Source organism: Indicator indicator, chromosome 40 (assembly GCF_027791375.1).
Source record: "Indicator indicator isolate 239-I01 chromosome 40, UM_Iind_1.1, whole genome shotgun sequence".
In the NCBI taxonomy this organism is placed as follows: domain Eukaryota; kingdom Metazoa; phylum Chordata; class Aves; order Piciformes; family Indicatoridae; genus Indicator; species Indicator indicator.
Window position 1 is genome coordinate 1,103,612 of NC_072049.1, and position 26,582 is coordinate 1,130,193.

Sequence of the window (26,582 nt, forward strand, 5' to 3'; positions counted from 1 at the left end):
ACCCAGCTGCTCCCACCAGTGCCATCCGTGCCCAGCTGGTCGCTGCAGGTGAGCAGGGTGAGTGCCCCCCGCTGCTGTTGGCTGCTGGAAAGAAGCTTTTCTGGGGAGGGTTCCTTGTGGGGGTGGTTTGCAACTCGTCCTTCCCAGCAGGGACTAAAGACACAAGCACAGGAGGAGCTGCTCCAGGTTCCCTCCTCCCAGCTCCGAGCCTGGCAGGTGTGGAGATGCAGAACTTCCCTTGGCTGATTCACTCAGCAAGAGCCTGAGGTGGCCACGGGCAGCTCCCAGCCTTTTAATTTGGGCAAGGAGAGGGAAAGTGGGGAAAGGAAGTGGATGAAGGGGAAAGTCTTGTGTGTAGCTGGGGTGGGGGATGCGCAGCTGCTGGCACCCAGCAGAGGGAGAGTTTGGTTTTACCTCTGGCAAAGCTGAGGGGAGCTGAAGCTCCACTGAATGTGCTGCTGAGGCTCTCAGCAGCCTGCTCCAGATGGGGCTGTCCCTGCCTGCTGCAGGGGACTTGGACTGGGTGAGTTTTTGAGGTCCCTTCCACCCCAGTGCTTTGAGTTCCTGGGGGGGTGGGGGGTGGCTGCAAGCAGAGCTGCCCCTGCCACCCTGCTGTGCCCTCAGGCTTTGCTCCTCCCCAGGGCTGGAGCCATGTCAAGGCTCATCAAAGCCATCACTGACATGGTGGAGAATTACCAGGGCAAAGCCAAGAAGGGGAAGAAGTCTGAGCCCTTCAGCAGGAGTGAGTTCAAGAAGCTGATCCAGCAGGAGTTTGCTCCTGTCAAGGTAACTGCATGAGGCTGAGGGTGCAAAGATGGATGGAAAGGTGCTGGGGAGGGGTATCTAGGGGTGCTCAAGGGTGGTGAGGGATCCTGGAACACCCACCTGGCATCCAGGACTGGAGTTGGATCTCTCCAGTCCTTGATTTTCCTGAGCTCCTGTGCCTCCCTCTGGTCCCACTGCCCCCACATCCCTGCAGGGAAGCAGAGGCTGAGGAGGGGTCCTGCTGCACCTCCCTCTCCTCCCTGGACAAATCCAGGTACAAAGCCAAGCTGTGAGCCCTTGGCATTGGGCCCCTTGCAGCCTGTTGTGACCATCCTTTGTGTTGTGCCCCAGCCCTCCCCTGCCCCTCTAGGGGGGTCTGATGAGCTTCTGTCCCCTCAGAGGTCGCCCACCAGCAGGTACAGATACATCAGCAGCCTGCCTGACTCCGACTCTGAGCCCATGAACAAGAAGAAGAAAAGTTCTGCCAAGCCCTGCATCTACTGAGGGATGCCCTCTGCAGCTCCTGGGGCACAGGGATGAGGAGGTGAGGAAGAGCTCAAGGACAGCAGCAGGCAGAGCTTCAGGACAGCTTTTGCATTGCCTTGTTAGGCTGGGACAGATCCTGCCTCAGGACCAGGGTCACCCTGGGGTGATGCCTGGCTCCAGCATGGTGCTGGTTCCAGCAAGCACAGCTCATAGGGGAGCATGAGAGGAAGCCAGGAGCTGAGCTCCAGCTCCACGAGGGCCCAGAGAGGTTTTAATTAGCTCTAATGACTCCAGCACAGTCAGCAAGGTAATTAGTCAGAAGTTTGGGCAGAGCAGAGGTGGTGCAGGGCAGGTCGGGGGGGACCTGGGGGCTGGCAGGGAGTGATGCCAACCTCAGCAGGGCTTTGAGGAGGTCCTGGATGATTTCCTCCATGGATTTCCTTCCCTCTCCCCTAGGATCCCTGCAGGGCCCCGTGGGCAAAGGACAGAGGCACCAGCGAGCTGTGGGCATGGTGTGAGCAGCTCTCTGCCCTTGCAGTGCAGGCCAGGACTGTCCCTGTGCTGCTGCTGGAGCTGTGAGGACCATGCCCTGCTCCATGTACCACCTCCGTGAGGCAGATCCAACCCCGGGGCCTCTTCTTTTGTCCCAGGGCTCCTCCTGGGTGCTTTGCAAACACAGCTTGGAGGCTGGGCTGGGTGGGGGCAGGTTTGCTGCTTGCTTCTCATGAGCACCAGGGCAGAGCAGGTGGTTGATAGATCAGCTCCTTGGTGGATCAACTCTTTGATAGATCAGCTCCTTGATAGATCAGCTCCTTGGTGGATCAACTCTTTGATAGATCAGCTCCTTGATAGATCAGCTCCTTGGTGGATCAACTCCTTGATAGATCAGCTCCTTGATAGATCAGCTCCTTGATAGATCAGCTCCTTGATAGATCAGCTCCTTGATGGATCAACTCCTTGATAGATCAGCTCCTTGATAGATCAACTCCTTGATAGATCAACTCCTTGATAGATCAGCTCCTTGATAGATCAACTCCTTGATAGATCAACTCCTTGATAGATCAGCTCCTTGGTGGATCAGCTCCTTGATAGATCAACTCCTTGATAGATCAACTCCTTGATGGATCAGCTCCTTGGTGGATCAACTCCTTGATAGATCAACTCCTTGATAGATCAACTCCTTGATGGATCAACTCCTTGATGGATCAACTCCTTGATAGATCAGCTCCTTGATAGATCAGCTCCTTGGTGGATCAACTCCTTGATAGATCAACTCCTTGATAGATCAACTCCTTGATAGATCAACTGCTTGATGGATCAGCTCCTTGGTGGATCAACTCTTTGATAGATCAGCTCCTTGATGGATCAGCTCCTTGGTGGATCAACTCTTTGATAGATCAGCTCCTTGGTGGATCAACTCTTTGATAGATCAGCTCCTTGATAGATCAGCTCCTTGATAGATCAGCTCCTCCCTGCATCAGCTCCTCCCTGCATCAGCTCCTCCTGGCTTTGTTGGGTAGAAAGTGACAAACGAGTGGTCAGCAGGGCTGGAAGGAGCCAGGGAATGATCTGACTCAGGCTGTGGAGCACTAATGAGTGGAGAGTGGCAGCTCTCCAGGGAAAAGGAAAGGTCTGTGGCTGGGAGCTCGTTTGAAGCTCGCTGGAAGCCCACAGCAGCAATCCCATAGGCTTAAGGTGGTGGTGGCACAAAAATTCACCTCAGTACCTGGAAGGATGCTTCAGGCTCACAAAGCAGCTGGGGCAGCACCAGAGCTTCCTTCCCCCTTCAACACTGGCAGCCCTCAGCTCTGATTTTGCAGGAAGCTTTTCCCCATGTCTTTGTGTGGTGGGATTCTGTGGATGAAAGTTTTCTGCCCTGGTTTCTTCCTTTCCTTCAGCTCTTACCTGTCTGGAAGTGTTGATCCATCAGCTGCTTGCCCTGCAGTGCTCCTGTGTTGTAAGGAACCCTAAGGGATTGGTTTTGGGGTTTATTTTTTCTCCTCCTTACGGCTGTGATGCCATAAAAAAAGCAATAAAGATCCATGGAACATGAGGCCTGGCTGACTGACTTCTGTGAGCTGCCTGCTCCCCACCAGGAGCCAAACTGGCTGGGAAGCTGCTCAAAGATGTGCCAGAAAAGGTGGAATGGTGAGGAAGCAGCAATGGGATAGGGCAGGAATGCAAAGCCAGGGGGTCTAGGGGCACCCCTGGGGGTCTGGAGGCATTGGAAGTAGCCACAACCAGCACCACATCCTGGGAGCAGGGCCCAGGCAGGACACACTGTGGGATGGGGAAGAGGCTTTTGTGTTGCCTGCAGCACCTGGGACCCATAGGCCATGAGAGATGGGAGGAGAGAGGAGCTGGTGAGCACCCAGGGATGTTCCACACCGGCTGTGGCTGAACACTGAGCATCAGGAGGGCTCAGAAGGAAGCCAGCTCTGCACATCTGGCAGCAGTGTGCTTCTTAACCCAGCTGCATCCCTGTGGGGCACCTGGAAAATGGGGATGAGGAGGTTGAGGAAACAGCAACACAAGAGAGGTGTTGGGAACTTAATGCTTTATTGTCTCATGAGCACCTGGTGGGGCTAAAGCCCAGGCTGGTGCAGCAGGCAGAGGCAGCAGCAGGGAACCCCCAGTGGTGCCCCATGCCCGGGGGCAGGGGAGAGGCTTTGCAGCAGGCAGCCCCGGGGCCGGCAAAGCTTCGGGGAGGCTGGAGGGAGCTGGTCCAGGCGTGGCCTTGGCTGCTGCAGCTGGGGCGTAGGGGACCCCTCCTCACTTCATCTTCCCCTGGGGTATCTGCTGGATCTGCTGCTGCTGCTGCTGCTGCTGCTGGGGCTGCTGGATCTGGATCTGAGGCTTCCCATGGCAGCCGGAGCCGCCGGAGCTGTGGCAGCCGCCACCACCGGAGCTGTGGCAGCCTCCGCCGCTGCCCCCGGAGCTGTGACAGCCACCACCACTGCTGCCAGAGCTGTGGCAGCCACCGCCGCTGCCCCTGGAGCTGTGGCAGCCACCGCCGCTGCCGCCGGAGCTGTGGCAGCCCCCCCCGGAGCCGTGGCAGCCGCTGCTCTGCCGGGTGTAGCGCTCCTGGCTGTGGCACTGATCCTTGTCCTGCCGGGAGCACATCCTTGGGTGCTGAGGTGACCTGCGGGGAGAGAGGAGCTGTCAGGGGCTTCCCTTCCCTGCTTCTGCTCTTCTGGGGCAGAGGAACCTGACTGTGCCTCATCCTGCAGTCGTCCTTCAGCCTTGGGCCAGCTTCTTACAGCCCCCCTGGGCTTGTCCCACCGAAGCTGTAGCCCAAGAGCCTTGGGAGTGAGCAGTGCAGCAGGGCTGGGCAGGTTGACCAGGGCTGGTCCCAGGACCCCATCTCCCCCAGCACCCCCAGCCTGGGCTCTCTGTGCCTGTCCCTGTTTGCAGTCTCACCCCCAGCACTGCTCTGTAGGATCCTGGAAGTGTCCCTGGTCTGGAGCAGAGCCCCATGCCCACCCATGAGGATTTCAGCAGCAGCACAGCTTGGCCCAGCCTCCAGACAGGTCCTCTACGACCCCCTCCGTGCACCCCAGCACCCCACGAGCACCCCCACACCCCAGCAGCAGGGTCTGCAGCAGGTCCAAGCTCCTCATCCCTTGTGAGATATGAGCCAGAGGAGGGAAATCCAACGGAGCTGCTCCACTCACCTGAGCCTGAGTGGAAGAGGAGAGGAGGGAGTGGAGATGCCCTGGACAGGAGGAGTTTTATAGAGGTCCCAGGTCCCTGTCCCGGAAATGAGCCAGCTCCTGCCACAGCCTCCCAGTGCCTGAGCACCAACCCCCAGCCAGCCGCCCTCTGTTTACAGCCCTTGCCTGACTCACCCTGATGGGGATCATTCCTTCTTTATCTGCTTCCTGTGGCACCCAAATATCTAATTGCCAGCCTCACCTGTCCTTAATAGGCCAACCCCTGGTGCCATGGAACTCTCCAGGGCTCACCTCTCAGGGGTTTGTTTTGTTAACTTCAAGCCAGCTCTAATGAGAGCTCTGTCCCAGGAGGTTCTGCTCTCAGAGCCTAATCCCTGCTGTTGAGCTGGCACGAGGCAAAGCCAGGAATGATCCCAGGGAAAAGGAGTGGAAAGTTGCTCTCTCCTCTCCCTCAGATGGTCAGTCTGAAAGTGCCACCACAGCCGTGGGGACAGCCAGTGGGGTGAGGGCAAAGTCATGGACCCATGGGATCAAGGAAACATAGGATCATGGAATCATAGGATCATGGAATCATCAAATCATTGAATCATCAAATGATGGAATCATTGAATCATCAAATCATTTGAGTTGGGAAAGCTCTTTAAGGTCATTGAGTCCAACCATTCTCTGACTGTGCCAAGCCTGGGGCTAACCCATGGCCCTCAGCACCACAACTCTGCCTCCAGGATGGGGATTCAGCCACCTCCTGGTTGTCCTCCTGGTCTTCCTCTGGGGAAGGCTCTCAGGTTTTCAGCAGATGGTTTTCTTGACCCAAAGTGTGTGAATTCCTCCCTAGAAGGCACCTGAGCCACCAGGAAAAGGTCTTGGGGACTGCTGGAGGACTTGCAAGCTCCACATGGGCACAGATGTTGCAGGGTCACACGGACCTGAGGAAGGTCCTTGAGGGCCTCCTCGGCAGGGGCTATTTCCATCCTCTTAATGGTCAAGAGCAGGAGACAAAGAGTGAGGAACTAAAAGAGCAATCTGAGATTTGGGAGGCTTGGGCTGTCCTTCACAAGCCTCCCAGGTGGTGGCAATGGCTGCCTGTGTGTCTGTCTGTCTGTCTCTCTGATGCCAGGAGCCTACCATGGGCAGGGGCCCTGCTCTGCTGCAGCCTGGCAGAGCTGTGGCTCACCCAGCACAAGCTTCAGTCGGTGCCTGCCCTGCTGACTGCTGCTGAGGTCATCTGATTTCATACAGAAACTGGTGGCTGCAACTGGGATGAGTGGAGGAACTGGGCAGGCACCCAGGCAGGGCTGCCTGAGCTGCAGGCAGAACCTGTGCAGCTGATGGAGCAAGTTCCTGCATGCAGGGAAGGGGCTGGATCCTGTGAGCAACACCCACGGGGCTGTCTGCTGCTGCCAAGGGCATCCCTGCTGCCACCTGAAATCATGAGCAGTGACCAAGGACAGAACCATCTCTGGGCTCCAGACTGGTCTGAGCTGGGATTGTCCCTTCTGGAGGGTACTGCCTGCAGCTGAGTGCATCCTGCCCCTCTGCTCTGCCCTGCAGAGGCCACGTCTGGAGTGCTGAGGCCAGTGCTGGGCTCCCCAGTTACAGAAAGAGAGCTGCTGGAGAGAGTCCAGGGGAGGCTGGGAAGGTGCTGAGAGGCCTGGAGCAGCTCTGTGAGGAGCAAAGGCTGAGAGCTCCCTGGGGCTGAGAGGCTGGAGAAGAGAGCCCCAGAGGGGAGCTGAGCAATACTCAGCAAGAGCTAAAGGCTGGGGGGCAAGAGGCTGGGGCTGGAATCTGCTCAGTGGTGCCCAGGGACAGGACAAAGCTCCAAGCCATGGTCCAAGCTTCCCACCAGCAGATGGTCCTCTTTCAGTCCCCATCCTCTCAGATTTGTTGGTTCAGCCCTCAGACAAAAGCAGGAACCACATCAAAAAGGAGATGGAGAAGCTTCTGTTCTGTTTTATTGTGGTTACAGGAGAAAAAAAAAATCCTTAAAGAGTTACAGCTCTGAGAGGCAGAGGAGAGGAAGCTCAAAAGATCTGCCTAGGAATCACTTCTTGTGCTGAGTGAGGTTGGCAGCAGGGCTTGGCTGCACCCAGCCCCCCTCACCCAGCTCCCCTCACCCAGCCTCTGCACAGGGCACCTGGGCCAGCTCCTCCTTGCCAAAGCCCTTCCCTGGATATCTCTCTGCCTTTCCAGCAACAACTCTGCCAGCTCCAGGCTCTGCAAGGAGATGGATTTGGCTTCTCTGCCAGCTCCTCCCTTGACTCTTTGCATCCCTTCATCCAGCTGGTGCTCTCCTGAGCTCAGCTGCTGACAACAGCTGCAAGAGGAGCTTCAGAGGGCACAAGAGGACTTGGCTGAGTTTTGCTGCTCTGCTCTGAGCAGCTTCATCCTTCTGAGAACACAGCATGGCCTGGGGACATTGTCTGGAAGGGTTGGGCACCTTCCAAGGGGTGACTTCCCCTGGCTAACTTGTGAGACCTTCTCATCCCTGTACATCCTTCTAACCCAGGTGCATCCCTGTGAACACCTGGAAAATGGGGATGAGGAGGTTGAGGAAACAGCAACACAAGAGAGGTGTTGGGAACTTAATGCTTTATTGTCTCATGAGCACCTGGTGGGGCTAAAGCCCAGGCTGGTGCAGCAGGCAGAGGCAGCAGCAGGGAACCCCCAGTGGTGCCCCATGCCCGGGGGCAGGGGAGAGGCTTTGCAGCAGGCAGCCCCGGGGCCGGCAAAGCTTCGGGGAGGCTGGAGGGAGCTGGTCCAGGCGTGGCCTTGGCTGCTGCAGCTGGGGCGTGGGGGACCCCTCCTCACTTCATCTTCCCCTGGGGTATCTGCTGGATCTGCTGCTGCTGCTGCTGCTGCTGGGGCTGCTGGATCTGGATCTGAGGCTTCCCATGGCAGCCGGAGCCGCCGGAGCTGTGGCAGCCGCCACCGCCGGAGCTGTGGCAGCCTCCGCCGCTGCCCCCGGAGCTGTGACAGCCACCACCACTGCTGCCAGAGCTGTGGCAGCCACCGCCGCTGCTGCCAGAGCTGTGGCAGCCCCCGCCGGAGCTGTGGCAGCCCCCCCCGGAGCCGTGGCAGCCGCTGCTTTGCCGGGTGTAGCGCTCCTGGCTGTGGCACTGATCCTTGTCCTGCCGGGAGCACATCCTTGGGTGCTGAGGTGACCTGCGGGGAGAGAGGAGCTGTCAGGGGCTTCCCTGCCCTGCTTCTGCTCTTCTGGGGCAGAGGAACCTGACTGTGCCTCATCCTGCAGTCGTCCTTCAGCCTTGGGCCAGCTTCTTACAGCCCCCCTGGGCTTGTCCCACCGAAGCTGTAGCCCAAGAGCCTTGGGAGTGAGCAGTGCAGCAGGGCTGCATCCAGCTCCCAGAGGGAGGGGAACAGCTCCTCACATCCTCCATCCAAGTCCAAATCTTTGTTCTTCTTCACAGATTCACGGTGTGGCTTGGGTTGGAAGGGACCTTGAAGATCTCCCAGCTCCAATCCCCCCCTGTGCTCCCTCCACCTCCCTGCCCGCAAGCACCACAAAGCCCCCGGGACTCAGCCCCCTCCTGACCCCTCCACCTCCCGGGGAGCTCTGCAGGCTGCGTCCCTGCCCAGCGCCCTGCAGCTCCTACCTGCGGTGCTGGAGTGGCAAAGGGAGAGGAGCAGATGAGGCTCCCCCGGCCGGGAAGGCTTTTAAAGCCTCCCTGCACACCGCAGCTGCCAGGGAAACCCCTCCCAGGGGCAGGCATCTCCCAGCTCAGCTCACCTGTCCAGGGCTCTTCTTTTTCTCACCCCCTCTCTGCTCAGGCCCCAGGGTGACTCAGCCCCCCCACGCCGGGTGTCACCCCCCCCCGGCAGCGCCCTCCAGTGCCACAGGAACATTTAATTGGTAGCTGTGCCCCACAGCCAGCTGCAGTGGGGAGCTGTGTGGGTGGCTCTGGTTTCCACAGCTTCACCACTCTGATCACAGGTGGGGAGCACTGAGCTGAGAGGGCAGGGAATGATCTCACAGACCTGAATCACAACATCCTTTGGGAATGTCCTGAGGTTTCCTGCTCCTGCACATCCCCTGGAGTGGGCACTGGGGAGGCCATAGCTGGAATCCTGAGGTCAGGTTTGGGCCCCTCACTCCCAGAAGGACACCGAGAGGCTGGAGCAGGGCCAGAGAAGGGCAACAAAGCTGGGAAAGGGTCTGGAGAACTTCTGAGGAGTGGCTGTGGGGGCTGGGGGTGCTCAGTCTGGAGAAGAGGAGGCTGAGGGGAGACCTTCTGGGTCTCTACAGCTCCCTGAGAGGAGGCTGGAGCCAGGTGGGGTTGGGCTCTTCTGCCAAGGGACCAAGTGATGGGAGAAGAGGAAATGGCCTCAGGTTGCTCCAGGGAAGGTTCAGATTTGGCCATGAGGACCAATTTCTGCCCCTTGAGGCTTGTCCAGGCCTGGCACAGGCTGCCCAGGGCAGTGTTGGAGTGTCCATCCCTGGAGGGCTTTGAAAAACCTTTACAAGTGCTGCTGAGGGCCATGGGTTAGCACTGGGTTAAAAGAGGAACCTGATGATCCTCCAGGTGTCCAAAGTCCCTCTCCAGCTCTCCCCTTCAAACACTGGCAGGATGCTCTGAGGTCTCCCTGGAGCCTGAACACCCCCAGCTCTCCCAGGCTGCTCTCACAGCAGAGGTGCTCCAGCCCCTGCACCATCCAGCAGCACTCAGCCAGCAGCCCTGGGCACCTTTAGGTTTTGTGGCTGCCCGCCTTAGGATGCCTTGAAAATGGCTGGAAGGGGGCTGGAGGCAAAGCAACCAACCCAGCCTCACCCACCCAACCTTCTCAACCCTTTCCTCCACCAAGAGCTGGGAGTCAGCTGCCCCTGCCCCCTGTGCAGCAGTGCCAGATCCTCCTGAGCATGGTGACACACTCCAGAGTCATCTCAGCAGGGCAGCCATCCCCTTCTGCAGGCCAGGCCACACCAATCACTGGCACAATTCCCCTTAATTGCAGGCTGAGGAGAAATGCCTCAGTCCCTTGTGTAACTCTGGCACCTGGCACCACCCCTGCCCCGGCCTGGGGCTCTGTGCTGGGCAAAAGGTTTCTAGAAAGGCTTCCTGGGGGGGGGGGGGGGGGGGGGGGGTTGTGCCAAGCATGTGCAGATCCCTGCCCCAGGAACTGCCTTGGGGCCAGATGGCACAAAAAGGAGTTTCTGCCCCAACGTGGCTGCCTCTGCCCATCCCAAGAAGGTCGATGGTCTGCTGGGGGCATTCAGAAGAGTGTGGCCAGGGGGCCAAGGGAAGTCCTCCTGCCCCTCTGCTCTGCACTGGGGAGGGCATCTCTGGGGTGCTGGGGCCAGGTCTGTGCTGAGAGCCCTGGGGCTGAGAGCCTGGAGAAGAGCAGCCCCAGAGGGGATCTGAGCAATGCTCAGCAAGAGCTCAAGGGTGGAGGTCATGAGGGTGGGGTTGGGCTCTCCTGATGGTGCCCAGTGCCAGGGCAAGGAGCACAAACTGGAACCCAAGAGTTTTCAGTTGAACTGAAGGAGAAAGTTGTTTGGTGTATGGGTGCTGGAGGTCTGGTGCTGGAGGTCTGGAGCTGGCTGCCCAGAGAGGTTGCGGAGTCTCCTCTGGAGAGATTCCAAACCTGCCTGGATGTGTCCCTGTGCAAGCTGATGCAGGCAAACCTGCTCTGGCAGGGGGGGTTGGACTGGATGGTCTCCAGGGGTCCCTTCCAGCCCCACCACCCTGTGCTCTGCTTCTGTGGTGCCCACAGCTGGCCTTGAGGCCTTGAGCAGTGCAGCCCAGGGAGTCTTGGTGGGGTTTGGGTCTCCAGCTCCGTGGGAAGGCAGCGTGGGGGAGAGCTGCTTGCACTGAGAGACCTGAGATGGCCTCCTGAAAATGTCATCATTTGGGTCTCTATTCTCCCTCTTTTCCTTTGGAGACCACAGGGCAGATTGTGGCAGTGCCAGCCTCTGGTCCCTGTGTCTGGGCAACTTCAGCATGGTGCTGAAGGAGCATGAGGTGTCCTCTGTCGTGGCATGAAATAGAGGTGAAAGAAAAACCACAGGCACAGAACTGTCAGGAATGATCAATTTTAATGGCTCAGAGACTGACAGAAAGGAAACCACCTCAGTGAAGCTACAGGGCTCAGCAGGGCAGGGGGAGGAAACATTTCCTTTGGGGACTGCTAGGAGACTGCAAAGCCTTCAGCACAGGACCCAGGACATGGTCCTGAGCGTCGTGTGCTGATCACTTCATTGTGGAGGGCACTTGGTAGATCTGCTGCTGGCAACCCTGGGCATTTCCATGGCAGCATCCCCCACTGCTGCCATGGCATCCAGATCCTCCGCTGCTGCCATGGCACCCAGATCCCCTGCTTGCATGGCATCCAGATCCCCTGCTCCCATGGCATCCAGAGCCACCACTGCTGCCATGGCATCCAGATCCTCTGCTCCCATGGCATCCAGAGCCACCACTGCTGCCATGGCATCCAGATCCTCTGCTCCCATGGCATCCAGAGCCACCACTGCTGCCATGGCATCCAGCTGAACCAGTGCTGCCATGGCAGCTGTCACTGCTGTGGCAGGAGGACCTCTCCTGCTGGTGGTAGTCTCTGTCCTGGCGGGAGCACATCCTGCAGACCTGCTGGGAAGCCTGGGTGGGTGCAAAGCAAGAGACACTCTGATGGCTGCTGGGTGGCAGTGGCAGAGGTCTGCTTAGAGGGGAACCAAGAAGTAGTCCAGAAGCAGTTCCCATTCTAAGCCAGGAGAAAGGAGGAGAGTGAGCAGTGCAGGTCTGCCTGGGGTGGTGCCTGAAGAGAGGACTTTGTGCTATCTGCTGAGCAAGAGAAGACTCCAGGGGGACCCTAGAGCTGCCTTCCAGTGCCTGAAAGGATCCTGCAGGAAGGCTGCAGAGAGACTTCTCATGAGGGTGTCTGAGACAGGCCAAGGGGGAAGGGTTTGGAGCTGAGGCAGAGCAGGGTTAGAGTGGAGCTGAGGGAGAAGTTCTTCAGTACCAGTGTGAGGAGACTCTGGCACAGGCTGCCCAGGGAGGCTGTGGATGACTTCAGCCTGGAGGTGCTCAAGGCCAGGCTGGATGAGGCCTTGAGCAGCTGAGTCCAGCTGAGAGGTGTCCCTGGGCATGGCAGAGAGTTGGAGATGAGCTCTGAGCATCCTTCCACCCTGAGCCATTCCATGGTTCTCTGATTTCTGTCCTTTCTCTTCCATGCTTAGCACAGGATGGAAGTTAAAGCACTTTGAGAAGAGGAGTGGTGGCCAGGCAGAGTCCAGAGCTAGACCTAAGGAACCCTGGGCTCAGCTGTCTGAACCAGGCAGTTTTAGGCTCTCCTGGTTGCTCTCTCTGGTTTCTGTCTGGACATGGCTGGAGAAGGCAAAGAGCAGAGCAGCTGTGAGCAGAGAGCCCCAGACGAGAGGTGCGAGAGAAGCGGTGAAGACCTCTGGAGCAGATCAAAGCTGGTGAGAAGCAGAAGTGCAGAAGCTGGATCAAGCTGGACTTACCCTGCTCAGCTAGAGCTCAGGAGGAGATGTGGAGCTGGGACAATGAGGAGAAGCTGGATGAGGACCTTTTATAGGCCTCTGAGCGCCTTCGCCCCGGAAACGAGAGGAGCTCCCACCCGGGGGACCTGATTGCTCAGCACCCCAGCAGCTGGGTAATTAGAGAGCTGCAGGCTGCTCCTTGACTCACTCTGCTGTGAGCAGATCAATATCCTGCCTTTGAGACTGCAGACCAATATCCTGCCTTTGAGACTGCAGATCAATATCCTGCCCTCAGGATCACTGCTCTTTGCTGTACTCCCCCAGAACATTGCTTGCCCCCCAGGTCTGGCATGGCTCAGGACAGGCTCAGGATGCTGCCTTTGGCTGAAGCATCTCCCAACTTCTTCTGGCATCCCAGAATCCCAAACCGGTTGGGGTTGGAAGGGACATTTCAGTGGTGCCCAGGGACAAGGCAAGGTGCACCAAGTGGAGCCTGGGAGGTGCCAGCTGAGCAGGAGGAGAAACTTCTCTGGTGTGAGGGTGCTGGAGGCCTGGAGCAGGCTGCCCAGAGAGGTTGTGGAGTCTCCTGATGTGGAGAGCTTCCTGGGCATTGTGCTGCTGGGCAAGCTGCTGTGGATGCCCTCCTGGAGCAGGGGGCTTGGGGGAGATGCTCTCCAGAGGTCCATTCCCACCCCACCAGGGTGGGATTTGGTTACTTATCCCTAAGGAATGGAGCTGATTCACGTGGAGGAGTAGATCCATGAGGAGATCAGAACACCTCTGAGGGCATTTCACAAACACCAGAAGGATGAAGGCTGTTGTGAAACTCCTGCTCACGATTCCCTGCTGACACCCAGGTCCCGTGGGTGGGGACAGACATCTCCATCACGACAGAGGCTCCACCTGAGCAGGACCTGCTCTGGAGCATTCTCACGCACAGGGAGGCCTGTACCATGAGCAGGACAGGACCAGGCAGGACCATCCTGACCCTGCAGCTGGTCCCTGAGCTCCATCCATCCCCTCTGCCAAGCTCCTCCTCTTTGGGAGAAGCTTCCCTGAATCCCTGAGTTCAGGAATTCTGTTTTCCTTCAGGTGATTTGTTTGGTTTATGGAAGAAATTGTCTCTGTAGTTGTCCTAATTCCAGGCTCAGGAGGTGGTTTGTTCTCCAGGGCTGGAGGCCTGAAGGAGGCTACCCAGAGAGGTTGTGGAGTCTCCTCTGGAGACTTTCAAGACCAGACTGGAAATGTTCCTGGGCAGCCTGTTCCAGGTGATCCTGCAGGGGAGTTTGAGGAAATGATCTCCAGAGGTCCCTTCCAACCTCACCACTCTCTGATTCTGTGATTTGGGCTGCCCCAGGGCTGGGCCATGCCACTGAGCCATGCTTGGGGTGGGGACACTGTGCTCTGCAGGGCACCTTGGCATCAGAGTTGGCACAGCTGTGAGGAAGAGGCTGGCAAGGCAGGAGGAAGGTTTGCTGCAGTGGCAGGGCAGAGGTTGGCAGCTGCTGTGTCCACCTGCACGACCTCCACCCCAGGAATCTGGAGAAATCTCCACCACTGATGCTACCAAGTGTCTGAATCTGTGATGTGTCACATCCTGGTGCCAGGCAGGGCACCAGGAGCTGCAGGTGATGGAGGCTCTCTCCTGGGTTGTGTGAGGAGCACTGGGGACCTGCTGCTGTGAGTCACTGGCTCCAGATCCCTCTGCTGCAACATTCACCCCAGGTGGTTCCTCTTCTAGCCCTACCAGGCCACCTCCTGCCAGGAATCTGGGGCCTTTCACCCTGTTAGAGAGAGCAGCTCCAGCCAACTGCCCTCCTTGGTGCCCACAAATGTCTTTCTGATTTCCATCTGGGGTACTCCTGGCCAGATGATCTCCAGTTCCTCCTGGGTCTTATCTCAGAGAGGCCTCAGCCCTCTCTGCTCTTTCCCAACCCCTCTCAGCTCCAAGCACAGCTGAGAAGCAGCTGCTGGAGACTTGGAGGTCCTACAGGAGCTGCCTGCCTTGGGGTGAGGCAAAATCTGCCACTAGTGCTCTCTGAAGTTTCAGTAGGCCACGGAGCATGGCCCAGAACATTTTCTTCCCACCACCTCCCACATCCCCTCCTGCTCTGCCCTGCCTGTGCCATTCCCATTCCTGAATCCTCTTCCTGACTTATTTTTTGGGGGGCTTTTTTTGGAGGCTTCTGATGGAAGTCAAACCACAGCTGGTGCCTCCTGGGTGGACAGGATGTGCCAAGCAGATCTCCTTTCTACCTCTCTGATGAAATGAGGGTGGGGGTTTGATGTTAATGTTTTCATATTTAGCTGCTGAGCTGCATGAAGAGTCCGTGCTGGAAGCTGTCACTGCCCAGCAAGGAAGCTCACTGCAGCAGGGTAAAAGAGACACCACAAAGACTCCAGCGTGAGTCAGCCTAAAACCTCCCGGTGAGGCTGCATGGGGAAGCTGCAGGCACCAGCTTCGGCCACCAGAAGGACCAGAAGAGCTCCGAAGGCTGCAGTGGAGGACACGGACACGGACGCGGACACGAGAGGGCTCTGAGCCAGGAGCTGTCTTTATTGTCTCCACGCCTGCTGTGAAATGAGGAGGAGCAGAGCGCTGGGTTGGGCCTTCGAGCAGGTTACAAGCAAGGGGAAAGGAGGAGCGGAGCTGTGTGAGCAGCATGGGGACGCTGCCCGGCACGGCAGTGCTGTGGCGCAGAGAGGCTGCCCCCGCTCCTGCCGCTTCTCTACTTTGTCTTCCGGGCTGGCACTTTGCAGATCTGCTGTGGCTGCTGCCTCGGGATGCACTTTGCCATGGGCATGCAGGACTGCTGCGGAGGGGCACAGACCTGCTGCGGAGGGGCACAACCCTTCACTGGAGGGGCACAGCCCTTCACTGGAGGGGCACAGACTTGCTGCGGAGGGGCACAGATCTGCTGTGGAGGGGCACAGACCTTCACTGGAGGGGCACAGATCTGCTGTGGAGGGGCACAGACCTTCACTGGAGGGGCACAGACCTTCACTGGAGGGGCACAGATCTGCTGTGGAGGGGCACAGACCTTCACTGGAGGGGCACAGATCTGCTGCGGAGGGGCACAGATCTGCTGTGGAGGGGCACAGACCTTCACTGGAGGGGCACAGATCTGCTGCGGAGGGGCACAGATCTGCTGTGGAGGGGCACAGACCTTCACTGGAGTGGCACAGATCTGCTGCGGAGGGGCACAGGTCTGCACCGGGCAGCACTGTGAGATGCTCTGCCTTGGCTTGCCATAGGAGGGCTTCCCACCTTGATACCCTGCTCCGTGGCAGGGCTCGGAGCAGACGGACCCCCCGTAGCCCTGGCATCCTCCTGAGCTCTGCACCGGGCAGCACTGAGAGCTGCTCTGTCCTGGCTTGCCACAGGAGGGCTTCCCCCCCTGGTACCCTGCTCCGTGGCAGGGCTCGGAGCAGACGGACCCCCCGTAGCCCTGGCATCCTCCTGACGTCCCACAGCTGTACGTGGGCCTCCTGACGCAGCTTGAACCACCTCCGTGGCACCCTGAGGACCCTTGGCATCGTTCGGAGCAGACCGACCTGCCGTAGCCTTGGCACCCGCCCGAGGAGCCGTAGCTGTAGGTCGGCCTCCGGACACAGCTGGAGCCCCCTGCTGCGTGGCAGGAGGCAGCGGAGCCCTGGCAGCGCTCGGCGCAGCGCGGCTGCCGGTAGCCGTAGCAGCGATAGTCGTGGCCCCGCATGCCCTCCGCGCCCTCCGCGCCGCACCCCGAGCAGCAGCTGCCGTAGCCGTAGCGGAAGGGGGTCCGCCGGGTGTCCAGCCAGGACCCCGAGGGGTCGTACCAGGTCGAGTTCAGGTTGAAGTAGGATTCTCTTCCGGAGGAGTAGATCATGCTGGGGCTGGGGCTGGGGCTGGGGCTGGAGCTGGAGCTGGAGCTGGAGGGAGGACCTGGGAAGCAGAGGGACAGGGGCCCTGAGTTTCCATCTCGTTCATTTCTCCTGAGCCCCTTGCACCTTGCCCACCCTGACAGCCTGCAGCTGGAGGCCATTCCTGCAGTGTCCAACCCTGGTCAGATTATGTCCAAACCCTCTTCCTGACCTTGCCCTTGATACCTTTTTCCTCCAAGACCAGAGACAACCACAAGGCTCTGCAGCATGGAGCCACCAAGGTTGGGAAAGGCCTCCAAGGTTGGGAAAGGCCTCCAAGGTCATCCAGTCCAACCACAAACCCAGCACCACCACAGCCACTAAACCACATCCCCAGGTGCCATGTCTGTACCCTTTTGGAACACCTCCAGGGATGGGGACTGGCATTGTCACTCTGGGACATGGTTTAGTGGTCATGGTAGAGTTGGGCTGATGCAGCCATGATGGCCTTAGAGAGCTTTTCCAACCTTCAGGATTCTATGTTCTGCTCTATACTGCTGTAAATCCATACCCAGCTCCCTCCATAGCTTCCTGGCTTAGCCTATCACCCTCCAGCCCTCAGGGTGGGCCATGGGCTCAAGGTGCCAGGCCTGTGACCTCCTGAATCCAGACACCCATCCAGAAATGAACCCAGCTGCTCTGGGATGAGTCTTACCAAGTTCACCAGGGCAGGCAGCCTCTGAGCAGGGCAGCAGATTGTGAGAGGCAGTGGGATGGAGACCTTTTATATGGCTCCAAACCTTCCCCTTGCCCATGAAACACTCTGGAGGAACGAGGATTAAATTATTTATTGGCAAAGCATCTCCTCCATGTGGATGCTGTTCCCAGCAGCTGGCACATTCTGCCTGACTCACTGCTGCTGATAAGCAGCTCCTAATTATGGTGCAGTGCTGAGTGGTGCCCATAAGGGACCTGCACACATGGGGTATATGAGGCAGGTAATAACCTCCTTATTCACCAGCTCCAGAGGGCCCCAGCAGCCTGGCAGGTGACCTGTGAGTCAGGGGCTGTGATGTGCACCAGGCTCATGTCCCTTCTGTTCCCTCTCAGGAGCATTTCCAGGTGCCTGGAGCACAGGCAGGTGACTGGGAAGTGCCAGCTCAGAGTCACCAAAAGCAAATCGCTCTGGTGGGGGTTGGTGAGGAAGAGGTTGGCTCTGTGGATGGTGGAGAGGGGGATGGTGGAGTGGGGTGGAGGGGATGGTGGAGTGGGGGGGATGGTGGAGTGGGGTGGATGGTGGAGTGGGGTGGACGGTGGAGTAGGGGGGATGGTGGAGTGGGGTGGGGTAGATGGTGGAGTAGGGGGGATGGTGGAGTGGGGGGGATGGTGGAGTGGGGTGGGGGGGCTGGTGGAGTAGGGGGGATGGTGGAGTGGGGTGGATGGTGGAGTAGGGGGGGGTGGTGGAGTGGGGTGGATGGTAGAGTGGGGTGGGGGGATGGTGGAGTGGGGTGGGGGGGATGATGGAGTGGGGGGGATGGTGGAGTGGGGTGGGGGGGATGGTGGAGTGAGTGGGGTGGATGCTGCTCCCTTGACTTTTGCAAACCTGTTGGCACAGAGTCCCATGCCAGCCTTGCAGCTGAGCTGGTGGAGGCATGGCCTGGGTGGTTAACTGCATGGTGGGAGAGCAACTGGCTGCTTGGCAAATCTTCAGCTGGCACCAAACTGGGGTGAGAGGCTGGAATTACGGAGAGTGGGGCACGGTCCTGCTGGAAAATGGGACATGGTCCTGCTGGGGAAATGGTCCTGTGGCTGGGATGGACTAACCAGGATGTGAGGGACAGCTGGACCAAAGCTGACCTGGAAGTGCTGGTGTGGGCTCTAAGCCAACCTGTGGTCTGTGGGCTCTGAGTCACTGCTGGGCACCACACCAGGAGGGTGCCCTGGAACTGGCTTCAGTGAGAAGAGGCTGGGAAGCAAACAGGCAGTAAGGGAGGAGATCTCTGGAACTGAAGTTCCCACAGTTGTGGTTTTTTGTTCGGTTGAAACAAATCTCTGCAGCTTCTGCTCTAAGAAAAACAGAAGGAATTTCCTCTCTTGGTTCCCTTGGTGGTCAGCGGTGGTGGTGAGGACCCCTGGGGTGATGTTTAGACAACACAAAGCAGCAGCCATAAATATTTTAATGTCCCAAGTGGAAGTTGTTGTTTTTTTTTCTGGCCAAACAAGAGAAACCCAGCAGGGTCCTGGAGAGCCTGCAGGAGGTGGGCAGTGAGGAGCTGCAGGAGAAGGTCCTGGTCTGCATGGAAGGAAAAGGCATTCCTGGCATGCATGGACACACCTTGTGCTAGGACACACTTTAATTATCATGATGAACATCTAGATGAGGGATGGCCTCATGCTGCTGTGTTGCTCCTGGCTGATGCAGGTGATGGCACACACTGGGAGCAAACTGTGCTTAGATCCACTGCTGATGGCCCACGGGGAGGCCCCTGCACTGATCCTGCCCTGGGCAACCACAGTGGAGAGGTTCTGAGAGCACAGATAGGGAAAACCCCAAAGCCCAGATGGTGAAACCACTGCAGCCAGAGCTGAAATCCTCCTGTCTGAGCTCCAGTCCCAATTGGAGACTTCCAGGTTCCCTTGTGAGGAGTTCTGTGGCTTTGTGCAGCTCATGGTGATGCTGCTGGTACTTGGTGGGGAGGTGGAAAGAAGGAACCAAGAAGTGTCACTGAGTTTGTACAACTTTATTCTTGAGTACACAGAGAGAAAAAGAAGTGCAGGAGTCCTTGCTGCTCCTGCAGACACTGCAGGTACCTTTTTTCCCAGTACAGTCCTGTTTCTGTTCCCCACAACCCTGAAATCCCAACTGGCTGAACCCATGGGAGAAGGTGGACCCCTGGCAGGCTGTTTGTCCATCCTCACTCAGGCTCTCTTTGGTTTCTCCATCCTCAGGCTTCTCAGAAATGGGGAGAAAGGGCTGCTCTACCTTGAGGAAGAGCAAAGTGGGGTGCACAGAGTCATGGAAAGGTTTGGGTTGGAAGTGACCTCAAAGATCACCAAATCCACCCCCCCTGCCATGGGCAGGGACCCCAGGATGCTCAGGGCACCATCCAGTCTGGCTTGGCACACTTCCAGTCACAGAGCCTCCACGATGGATGGGATCTTGAGCCTGTCCCCTGGCAGGGGAGGACCATGGGAACCTAAAGTGTCAGTGCTGGGGTCAAGCAGGAGACTGCAGACCCAGAGTCCAGTGTGCAAAGAGCCTTGGTGCAGAGGGTGGAAGGGGAAACGGTGGTGGTGGGAGTAAGGAGTGAAGCATCCCCCACGGAATCCCAGCGAGGTGGGGGTTGGAAAGGACCTCTGGAGATCATCTGCTCCAACCCCCTCAGTGATGCAGCTGTGCCTAGATCAGGCTGCACAGCACCACAGTGTCCAGGGGGGGATTCCAGTCTCCAGAGAAGGAGACTCCACAACCTCTCTTGCAGACTGCTGCAGGGCTCCAGCACCCTCACACCACAGAAGCTTCTGCTCAAGCTCAAGTGCAAGCAGCAAGCAGGACGAGAGCTGCCCCCATCCTCATTTCCTCTGCGGGCAGGGTGGCACAAGAGTGACCTGCTTCAGCTGGTGCTGTGGGGGCAGGGCGCAGGGGCCGCAGCGCTGGCTGGGTGGCAGGCAGCAGGGGATGCAGGAGCTGCAGGGGCAGCGGTGCTGCAGCGGTCGGGGGCGCGGCGCCGGGAGCGGGCAGGGAGCGGCATCTTCCAGCGGGCACTGCTCCACTCGCCGCCGCGGCTGGGCACTGCCGGGCTCCGGGCAGGGCACGGGCGGTCGGTACTGCTGCAGGGGCCGCCGGTGAATCTTCGCGGGTGGGGGGCAGGCAGGCTGTGCGTGACTCACCTCCACCCGCCGCCGGGGCTTGCCAGCGCTGCAGCTTTGCTGCGGGGAGCAGCAGCTCCGGGCTGGGCACGGCTCCGGGGACTGGCAAGCTTGCGGCTCACTCTGGCAGGACCCCTCCAGGTCGCGGCTGAGGCTGCCGTGGTCGTGGCACGGAGGGAGATCCGTGGGGCTTTGGTAGCAGCACCCCTTGGAAGCAGGCTGTGCCCAGCCCTGCTCACCACACACCATGTCCTGGGCACTGTCGCCTGCGTGGCACTGAGTCCTGTGGCAGGGAGCAGAGAACCATAGAATCGTTTGGTTTGGAAAAGACCTTTGAGCTCCTTCAGTCCAACCCTTCTGGCTCTGCCAAGCCTGCTGCTAAACCATGGTCCTCAGCACCACAGCTCTGAGGCTTTCAAACCCCTCCAGGGATGGGCATTCAGCCACCTGCCTGGGCAGCTTGGGCCAGGCTTGGAGAACCCTTGCAGGGAAGAAGTTTCTTCTCATGTCCAATCCAAACCTGCCCTGGTCCAACTTGAGGCCGTTTCCTCCTACCCTATCACTTGCTCCTTGTGAGAAGAGCCCAACCCCCACCTGGCTTCAGCCTCCTTTTAGGGTGCTGGAGAGAGCCAGAAGATCTTCTCTGAGCCTCTTCTCCAGACTAAACAACTCAGCCAGAAGTGGCCAAGCCCTCAGGGATAAACAGTCTGGGAGGAAGAAGGAAACCACAGCAGCTTCTGGCTGAGGTGTTTTGGTGTTTGTTTTTTTTTTTTTTTTCCCAGCTGTTTCTATCAAAATCAAGGAAAAATTGGAGAGAGCTGAGAGGATCCAACTCACCCTGTGGCTGCTGCTGGCCGGACCGGGCAGGGAGCCTGAGTTTTGAGGACAGTGGCAGGGCTGAAAGCTTTTATATGTGGCTGAGCTCTCCTGGAGGTGAGGCACGGCCAGGGAATGAATAGCTGAGCTCTGAGTGCCTCTGCTGCGCGCAGCTTTGTGTCCCTGGCGCTCGCTGCTGGAGTCGTCAGCTGCAATTAGCATCTCCCTTGATGTCAGCTCAGCCCTCCGCACCGGCAGGGGCCATTAGCTAATTAGTTCTCCTATTGGTCATGTTCGAGTGCGCTGTTACCTAATGTTAGTCAGATGGGATTCTGGGATAAGGATACCTGGAATGCCGAGATGCTGAGTGATGTGCCCAAGAGGAGGCTGTTGTGGCAGTGGGAAAACCACAAAGCAGGCTCAGGAGTCCTGGTGTCCGGTTCTGTGTCTGGGCTGCTGGCTCGAAACAAGGTCCTTAAAAAGCTCTTAAAGGTCTTCTGCAGCCTTGCTGCTGCTGGCCACACTCTTCTAAATGCCCCCCAGGAGACCACTGGGGCCTTGTTGGCACCTTGCTGACTTATCCCCCAACATTCCCAGGTCCTTCTCCTTGGAGCTGCTTCCCAGCAGGTTCCCCCTCCCCTGTCCTGGGGCAGGACATCGTTGCCCTCTGTGTGGTTCTGGAAGTCCTGAGCTCTGAATGCAGGATCCCTATGGACACCAGCAGGCCAGGACACAGGGCTGGACTGTGCCAGGCTGTGGGTGGGGTGGATGTTCCCCTCCTGAAATCAATTCCTTCAGGTCCAGGTGAGGAGCACCTGGGGCCAGTGAGAGCTTACCACACCGAGAGACTTTTCATGTGCTGGGAATCTGGAGCCAGGACACCATGGAGCAGCCCTGACCTCATGAGGGAACCACTCCAGGCTCTGCCAGGCACCATCTCCACCTTGCCAACACCTCTGCCCTGACTCATTTTCCATGTAGCTGCTCCCCTTGGAATTTCTGTGGATGGAGAAGTTGTTGTTGAAGTGCCACCAAAGCATCTCTCAGGGCAGCCCTGGGGCTGAGCTGCTAAAGGCATTTCCATGGCAGAGCCTCTGGAGGAGATGCTCAGAGGGTTGTCCACTTGTGGCTGGGTTTGAATCACTGGGAAGAGCATCTGCAGAATTCCAGGGCTGTGACTCTGGAGCCTGACAGCTTGGCTGCCACCAGGGTAATTTCTTCTCTAGCTAGAGGAGAAATGCAGTGACCCTGCAGGAAGCCAGGGGACCTGGATGGAAGGATGGGAGAGAGCTCAGCATCTGCCAACAGCTGGAGCTCCTCACCATGGCCCCAAGGTTATGGTCTTTGGGGATATTTTTCATGTTAGAAAAGATCTTTTGGGGGCATTTCCTTTCCTGAGGATTTTGTGAGTCACAAAGTGCAAATATTTCCTTTCTGAGTCTCACCTCTGATAGAATTCCTGATGGAATTAGGTGGATTTCTGAATCCCTCAGGCTGGGCTTGTATCAGAGTCATAGAATGGTTTGGGTCGGACCCAAGACCATCCAATTCCATCCCTCCTGTCATTGGCATGGACATCTCCTACTAGCCCAGGTTGCCCAAGGTCCCTTCTCACATCCTGGCTTTGAACATTTCCAAGCTTGGAGCCTCCCCAGCTTCTCTGGGCAGCCTGTCCCAGTGCCTCACCACTCCCATGGGGAAGGATTTCTTCCTCATGTCTCATCTCAATCCAGCTTCTTCCAGTTTGAGGCCACCACCTCTTGTGCTGTCACTCCAGGCCTTTGTCCAAAGTCCCTCTCCAGCTCTCCTGGAGCCCCCTTCAAGCACTCCCCACCTTTCAGTGCCTCTCCTCCACGCAGACCCTGCTTGCTGAGCTGTTTCACCCTAGTAAGAGGACACCAAACCTTTTGAAGCTGCCTGCTTCAAAGCTCCACAAACTCTCTGGAAAGCTTTCCATTGACCAAAGTCCTTTAGCTCTGGCTTTAGGACCTTGCAGAAGCTTCACTCACAGGCTGGGTGTGGAGAATGACAGAATCAGAGTGGGGCTGGCTGGAAGGCACCTTTAAGATCACCAAGCCCAACCATATCTTCAGACTCCTAAGATACCAGGAAGCTGTGTGGCCAGGAGGCTGCTCCATCAGCTTGGAGAACTGATGCTGCCAAGCTCTACTTTTGCCCTGGCTGTCCCAGGAAGTTGGCCTCATGTCCTGGGGTGATGCCAGCAGCAGCATGACCAAGAGCTGAACAATTCGATCTGTTCAGAACCGAAGAGCTGAGCTACAACTGAATAGAAAGAGAAATGAATGAACACCAAGCAGGCTGTGCAGGGCTCTAGCTCATCAACTTTATTGTCTGTGGTGACTAATTGGGGAGGGAAGCAAGAGAAGGGAGAGTGGCACCGACAGCAGGAAGCATCCCACACACCAAGGGGAAAACTGACAGCAGGACCAGGCGCTCACGAAGGGACCTCCCACCAGTGGGGAGCAGCTTCAAAGCACCTTCCAAGTGTTTGGAGATCGAAGACAGGAGGAGAAGAGAAGATCTACAGCCTCTAAGGAGGAGGGAGAGCGTCCAGGGCTATATCCATGTCCATGTCCATATCCAACACCAGGAGGGTTTAGTTTCCACAGCAGCCTCCGTTGCCACCGCAGCAGCCTCCGTTGTTGTTGCTCATGACGTAGCAGCAGCTCTGCATGGGCATGCAGCAGGTGGAGGGGCAGCAGTACTGCATGGGGGTGCAGCACATGGGGGTCTTGCAGCACTTGGGGCTGCTGTAGCAGCAGATGGAGTAGTTGTTGGAACCACCGCAGCAGCCGTTGGGCATGGTGAGGGTCTTGGTGTAGGCAAAGCTGGAAGGGACAGAGAGAGTTTGGCTGTGACTGGGAGCAGCAGATTGGGAAATGCAGAAGGAATCCAACCCTCTGCTTGTGTTCAGTGTGGGGACTTAAGGAGCTGTAACTAAGTCTGTAGCAAACCAAACCACATCTGTCTGTAGCAAACCAAACCACATCTGTCTGTAGCAAAGCAAACCAAACCACATCTGTCTGTAGCAAACTTTGCTCACAACTCTTCACTCTTTTTCCTGCATCAGCTGCTGGTCCCAGGGCTCCCTGACCTTGGAACTATAGAGCCAGAGACTCATTTGGCTTGGAGAAGCCCTTTGAGCTCATCCAGTCCAACCCTTCTCTAACTCTGCCAAGGCTGGTGCTGAACCATGGCCCTCTGCAGCTCTGAAACCCCTCCAGGGATGGGGACTCCACCACCTCCCTGGGCAGCCTGGGCCAGGCTTGCAGAACCCTTTCAGGGAAGAAGTTTCTTCTCATGGCCAACCTAAAGCTCCCTTGGGACAACTTGAGGCCATTTCCTCTTCTCCTGTCCTTGTCCCTTGGGAGAAAAGCCCAACCCCCACCTGGCTCCTGCCTCTTCTCAGGGAGTTGCAGAGAGCCAAGAGGTCTCCCCTCATCCTCTTCTCTCTCTGGCAATGGCTTAGCAGGAGTCCCTCAGAGCAGTGCACAGAACCTGGGTCACCCTCAGACCTTCTGGGTCCTTCTGCCCTGCACGACCCTCTTGGTACTCCTGCAGCCTCTTCATCCTTTCACACTTGTGCCTCATCCCTGTCACTCCTGCCTCATGCTGCCCAGTTTCAGCCACTTCCAGTCCAGATTCCCAGCTCCGTCTGGACACTGCTGGAAGACTCCCACAGCATTCTTCTCCTTGAGGAGGGAGGAGGATTGAGAGGTTCTCACTTACCCTGCCGAAGAGTGCGGAGTGGTGGAGGGAGGAGAAGAGCGAATGAAGTGAGCTGGGCCAGGAGACCTTTTATAGTCCTGGACACCTTCCTGCTGGAAGTGAGACAGCCTCAGACCATCCCAGGCTCTGCTGACTAACCCAGATCCATATTTCTTAGCTGTACGTGGCTCCTGCTCTTTGCTCCTTGCCTTATTATTTGTGATCACCACCTTGGCTCTGCCTCCTAATTGTTTAGCCTGCAGATAATCAGAGGGCTCCTGCGGATGCTGATGGATTTGTCCTCTCTGGACCTTGCCAAGGAGCCAAAAAATGCATCCCTGTGTGTGCTGGGCGAAGGCAGAGGCCAAGGCCAGGGATGCTCAGGGCCTTACTCAGCAGCAGCTGGGACTGAATCAACTGAAACTGGGCAGGAGCTGAAACTGTCCCCATGGGGCTCTCAGGCACGGGATGGGCTGAGGCAGCAGCTGGTGTGCAGGAAAATATTTGGGCAGTCTCAGGAAAAGGGGACTCATTCCATGGAAATGGGATTCATTCCATGGAAATGGGATTCATTCCATAGAAATGGGATTCATTCCATGGACAAGGGATTCGTTCCATGGAAATGGGATGTTCTCAGCACAGGAGAAGTGTGGGGAGGCAGCAGAAGGCCTCATGCTGGGGCTGTGCAGGCAGCCAGGCTGGCTGCAGGGTCACTGCAAGGGACTCAGTGCAAGGTGACCTCAGCCTCATGCACACTGAGAGCATCTCTGTGATGCCAAGGCTGAGCTGGGCTCTTGGGTTGCCTAAGCCTTTGTGAATCCTCCAACCTGGAGGGTCCAGGTCTGCATTTGGACATTGCTGAGACAAGGGAGCTTCAGCTCCTCCTCTGCTTTGCTGGGACCCACCTAGAAATGGTTTCAAAAACTCTGAGTTGATTCTTTTGCACTTTCATTGTATCTTTTGCACTTTAATTATTGTGTCTTTTGCACTTTAATTAAAAGTTAAGAGGCATCACTGCCTGTGCAAGGGGCATTGCAAGGACCATGGCTTTGGGACTGGGCAAGGCAAAGAGTCCCTCCTGCAACCTCCCCTTGCATCCATCTGAGCCCCTCTTGTGGGCTGTGGAACCCTGGCACTGAGCAGGACCATCCCTGGCACTGAGCAGGACCATCCCTGGCACCAAGCAGGACCATCCCTGGCACCAAGCAGGACCATCCCTGCCCAGTGCCTCGGTTGGGTTTAGCACTGGAGGGGCTGCAGGACACTTTATGAGTGCTGGAAGTGGTAAATGAATGAGGCCAGGGTGAACCAAGAGGGTGAGAGGAAGATGAAGGTGGTGGAGATGTGACCCGTGCAGAAAACTGATCCTGCCTGGGGTCATGGAGAGAAGTGGGAGGCAGGGACTGGAGTGAGGCAGGAGAGATCTTGTGGAGGTGGAAGCATTTTCTGGGAGGGAGAGGATGGGAAGGAGTCCAAGGCAAAGCAGAGCCTTGGGCAGGGTGGGTGAATGCTTGCTGAGTGCCAGGCACTTCCTGCCAGGCACCTTGCTGAGGGCTCAAGGCTGGCAGGACCCCAGGGCTCGAGAGGCATCTTGGCCATGGCATCAAATTGCAGCCCTGCTCTGGGGCCCTCACCACATTATCCTGAGAGCTGCCTAATGAGAGGATGCTGGAGCCTGCCTGGCCAGTTCCCTGCCTGCTGCCTGCCTGCCTCTGGCATCCCAGGGGTGCTCTGAAAAGGGCACCCAAGGGTGCTGGGGGAGGCCTTGGTTTGCATTCTGCAGGGGGCAAGGGGGAGCAGGTTGTGGTTTCAGTGTCCCTTTGTCCCTGCAGTCAGTGCAGCCAGACCCTTCCCAGGCTTTGCTGCAATGAGAGGAACAACTTCAGCCAAATGCTGGAGCAGGAACCTCTGCAGCTGCAGCTTCTGCAGGCAGGGCGGAAGAGCATGCATGG

The 26,582-nt window shown here is 57.7% G+C and overlaps 4 protein-coding genes across 4 annotated transcripts; all 4 read right to left on the reverse strand.

Moving 5' to 3' along the window:
* Nucleotides 1-4,023: 4,023 nt before the first annotated feature.
* Nucleotides 4,024-4,374, reverse strand: LOC128978970 (loricrin-like). Its single transcript, XM_054397026.1, has one exon. The coding sequence runs from the start codon at nt 4,372-4,374 to the stop codon at nt 4,024-4,026; it is 351 nt and encodes a 116-aa protein (XP_054253001.1).
* A 3,355-nt stretch (nt 4,375-7,729) lies between these two features.
* LOC128978965 (loricrin-like) lies at nt 7,730-8,068 on the reverse strand. Its single transcript, XM_054397021.1, has one exon. The coding sequence runs from the start codon at nt 8,066-8,068 to the stop codon at nt 7,730-7,732; it is 339 nt and encodes a 112-aa protein (XP_054252996.1).
* Nucleotides 8,069-15,104: 7,036 nt separating this feature from the next.
* On the reverse strand, nt 15,105-16,241 carry LOC128978968 (loricrin-like). The gene is made up of 3 exons (XM_054397024.1): nt 15,737-16,241; nt 15,270-15,427; nt 15,105-15,188 (listed from the first exon to the last, which is right to left on the reverse strand). Exons 1-3 carry the CDS (start codon nt 16,239-16,241, stop codon nt 15,105-15,107), a joined length of 747 nt encoding a protein of 248 aa, XP_054252999.1.
* Nucleotides 16,242-19,788: 3,547 nt separating this feature from the next.
* LOC128978919 (keratinocyte proline-rich protein-like) lies at nt 19,789-20,334 on the reverse strand. The gene has a single exon (XM_054396955.1). The coding sequence runs from the start codon at nt 20,332-20,334 to the stop codon at nt 19,789-19,791; it is 546 nt and encodes a 181-aa protein (XP_054252930.1).
* Nucleotides 20,335-26,582: the final 6,248 nt, after the last annotated feature.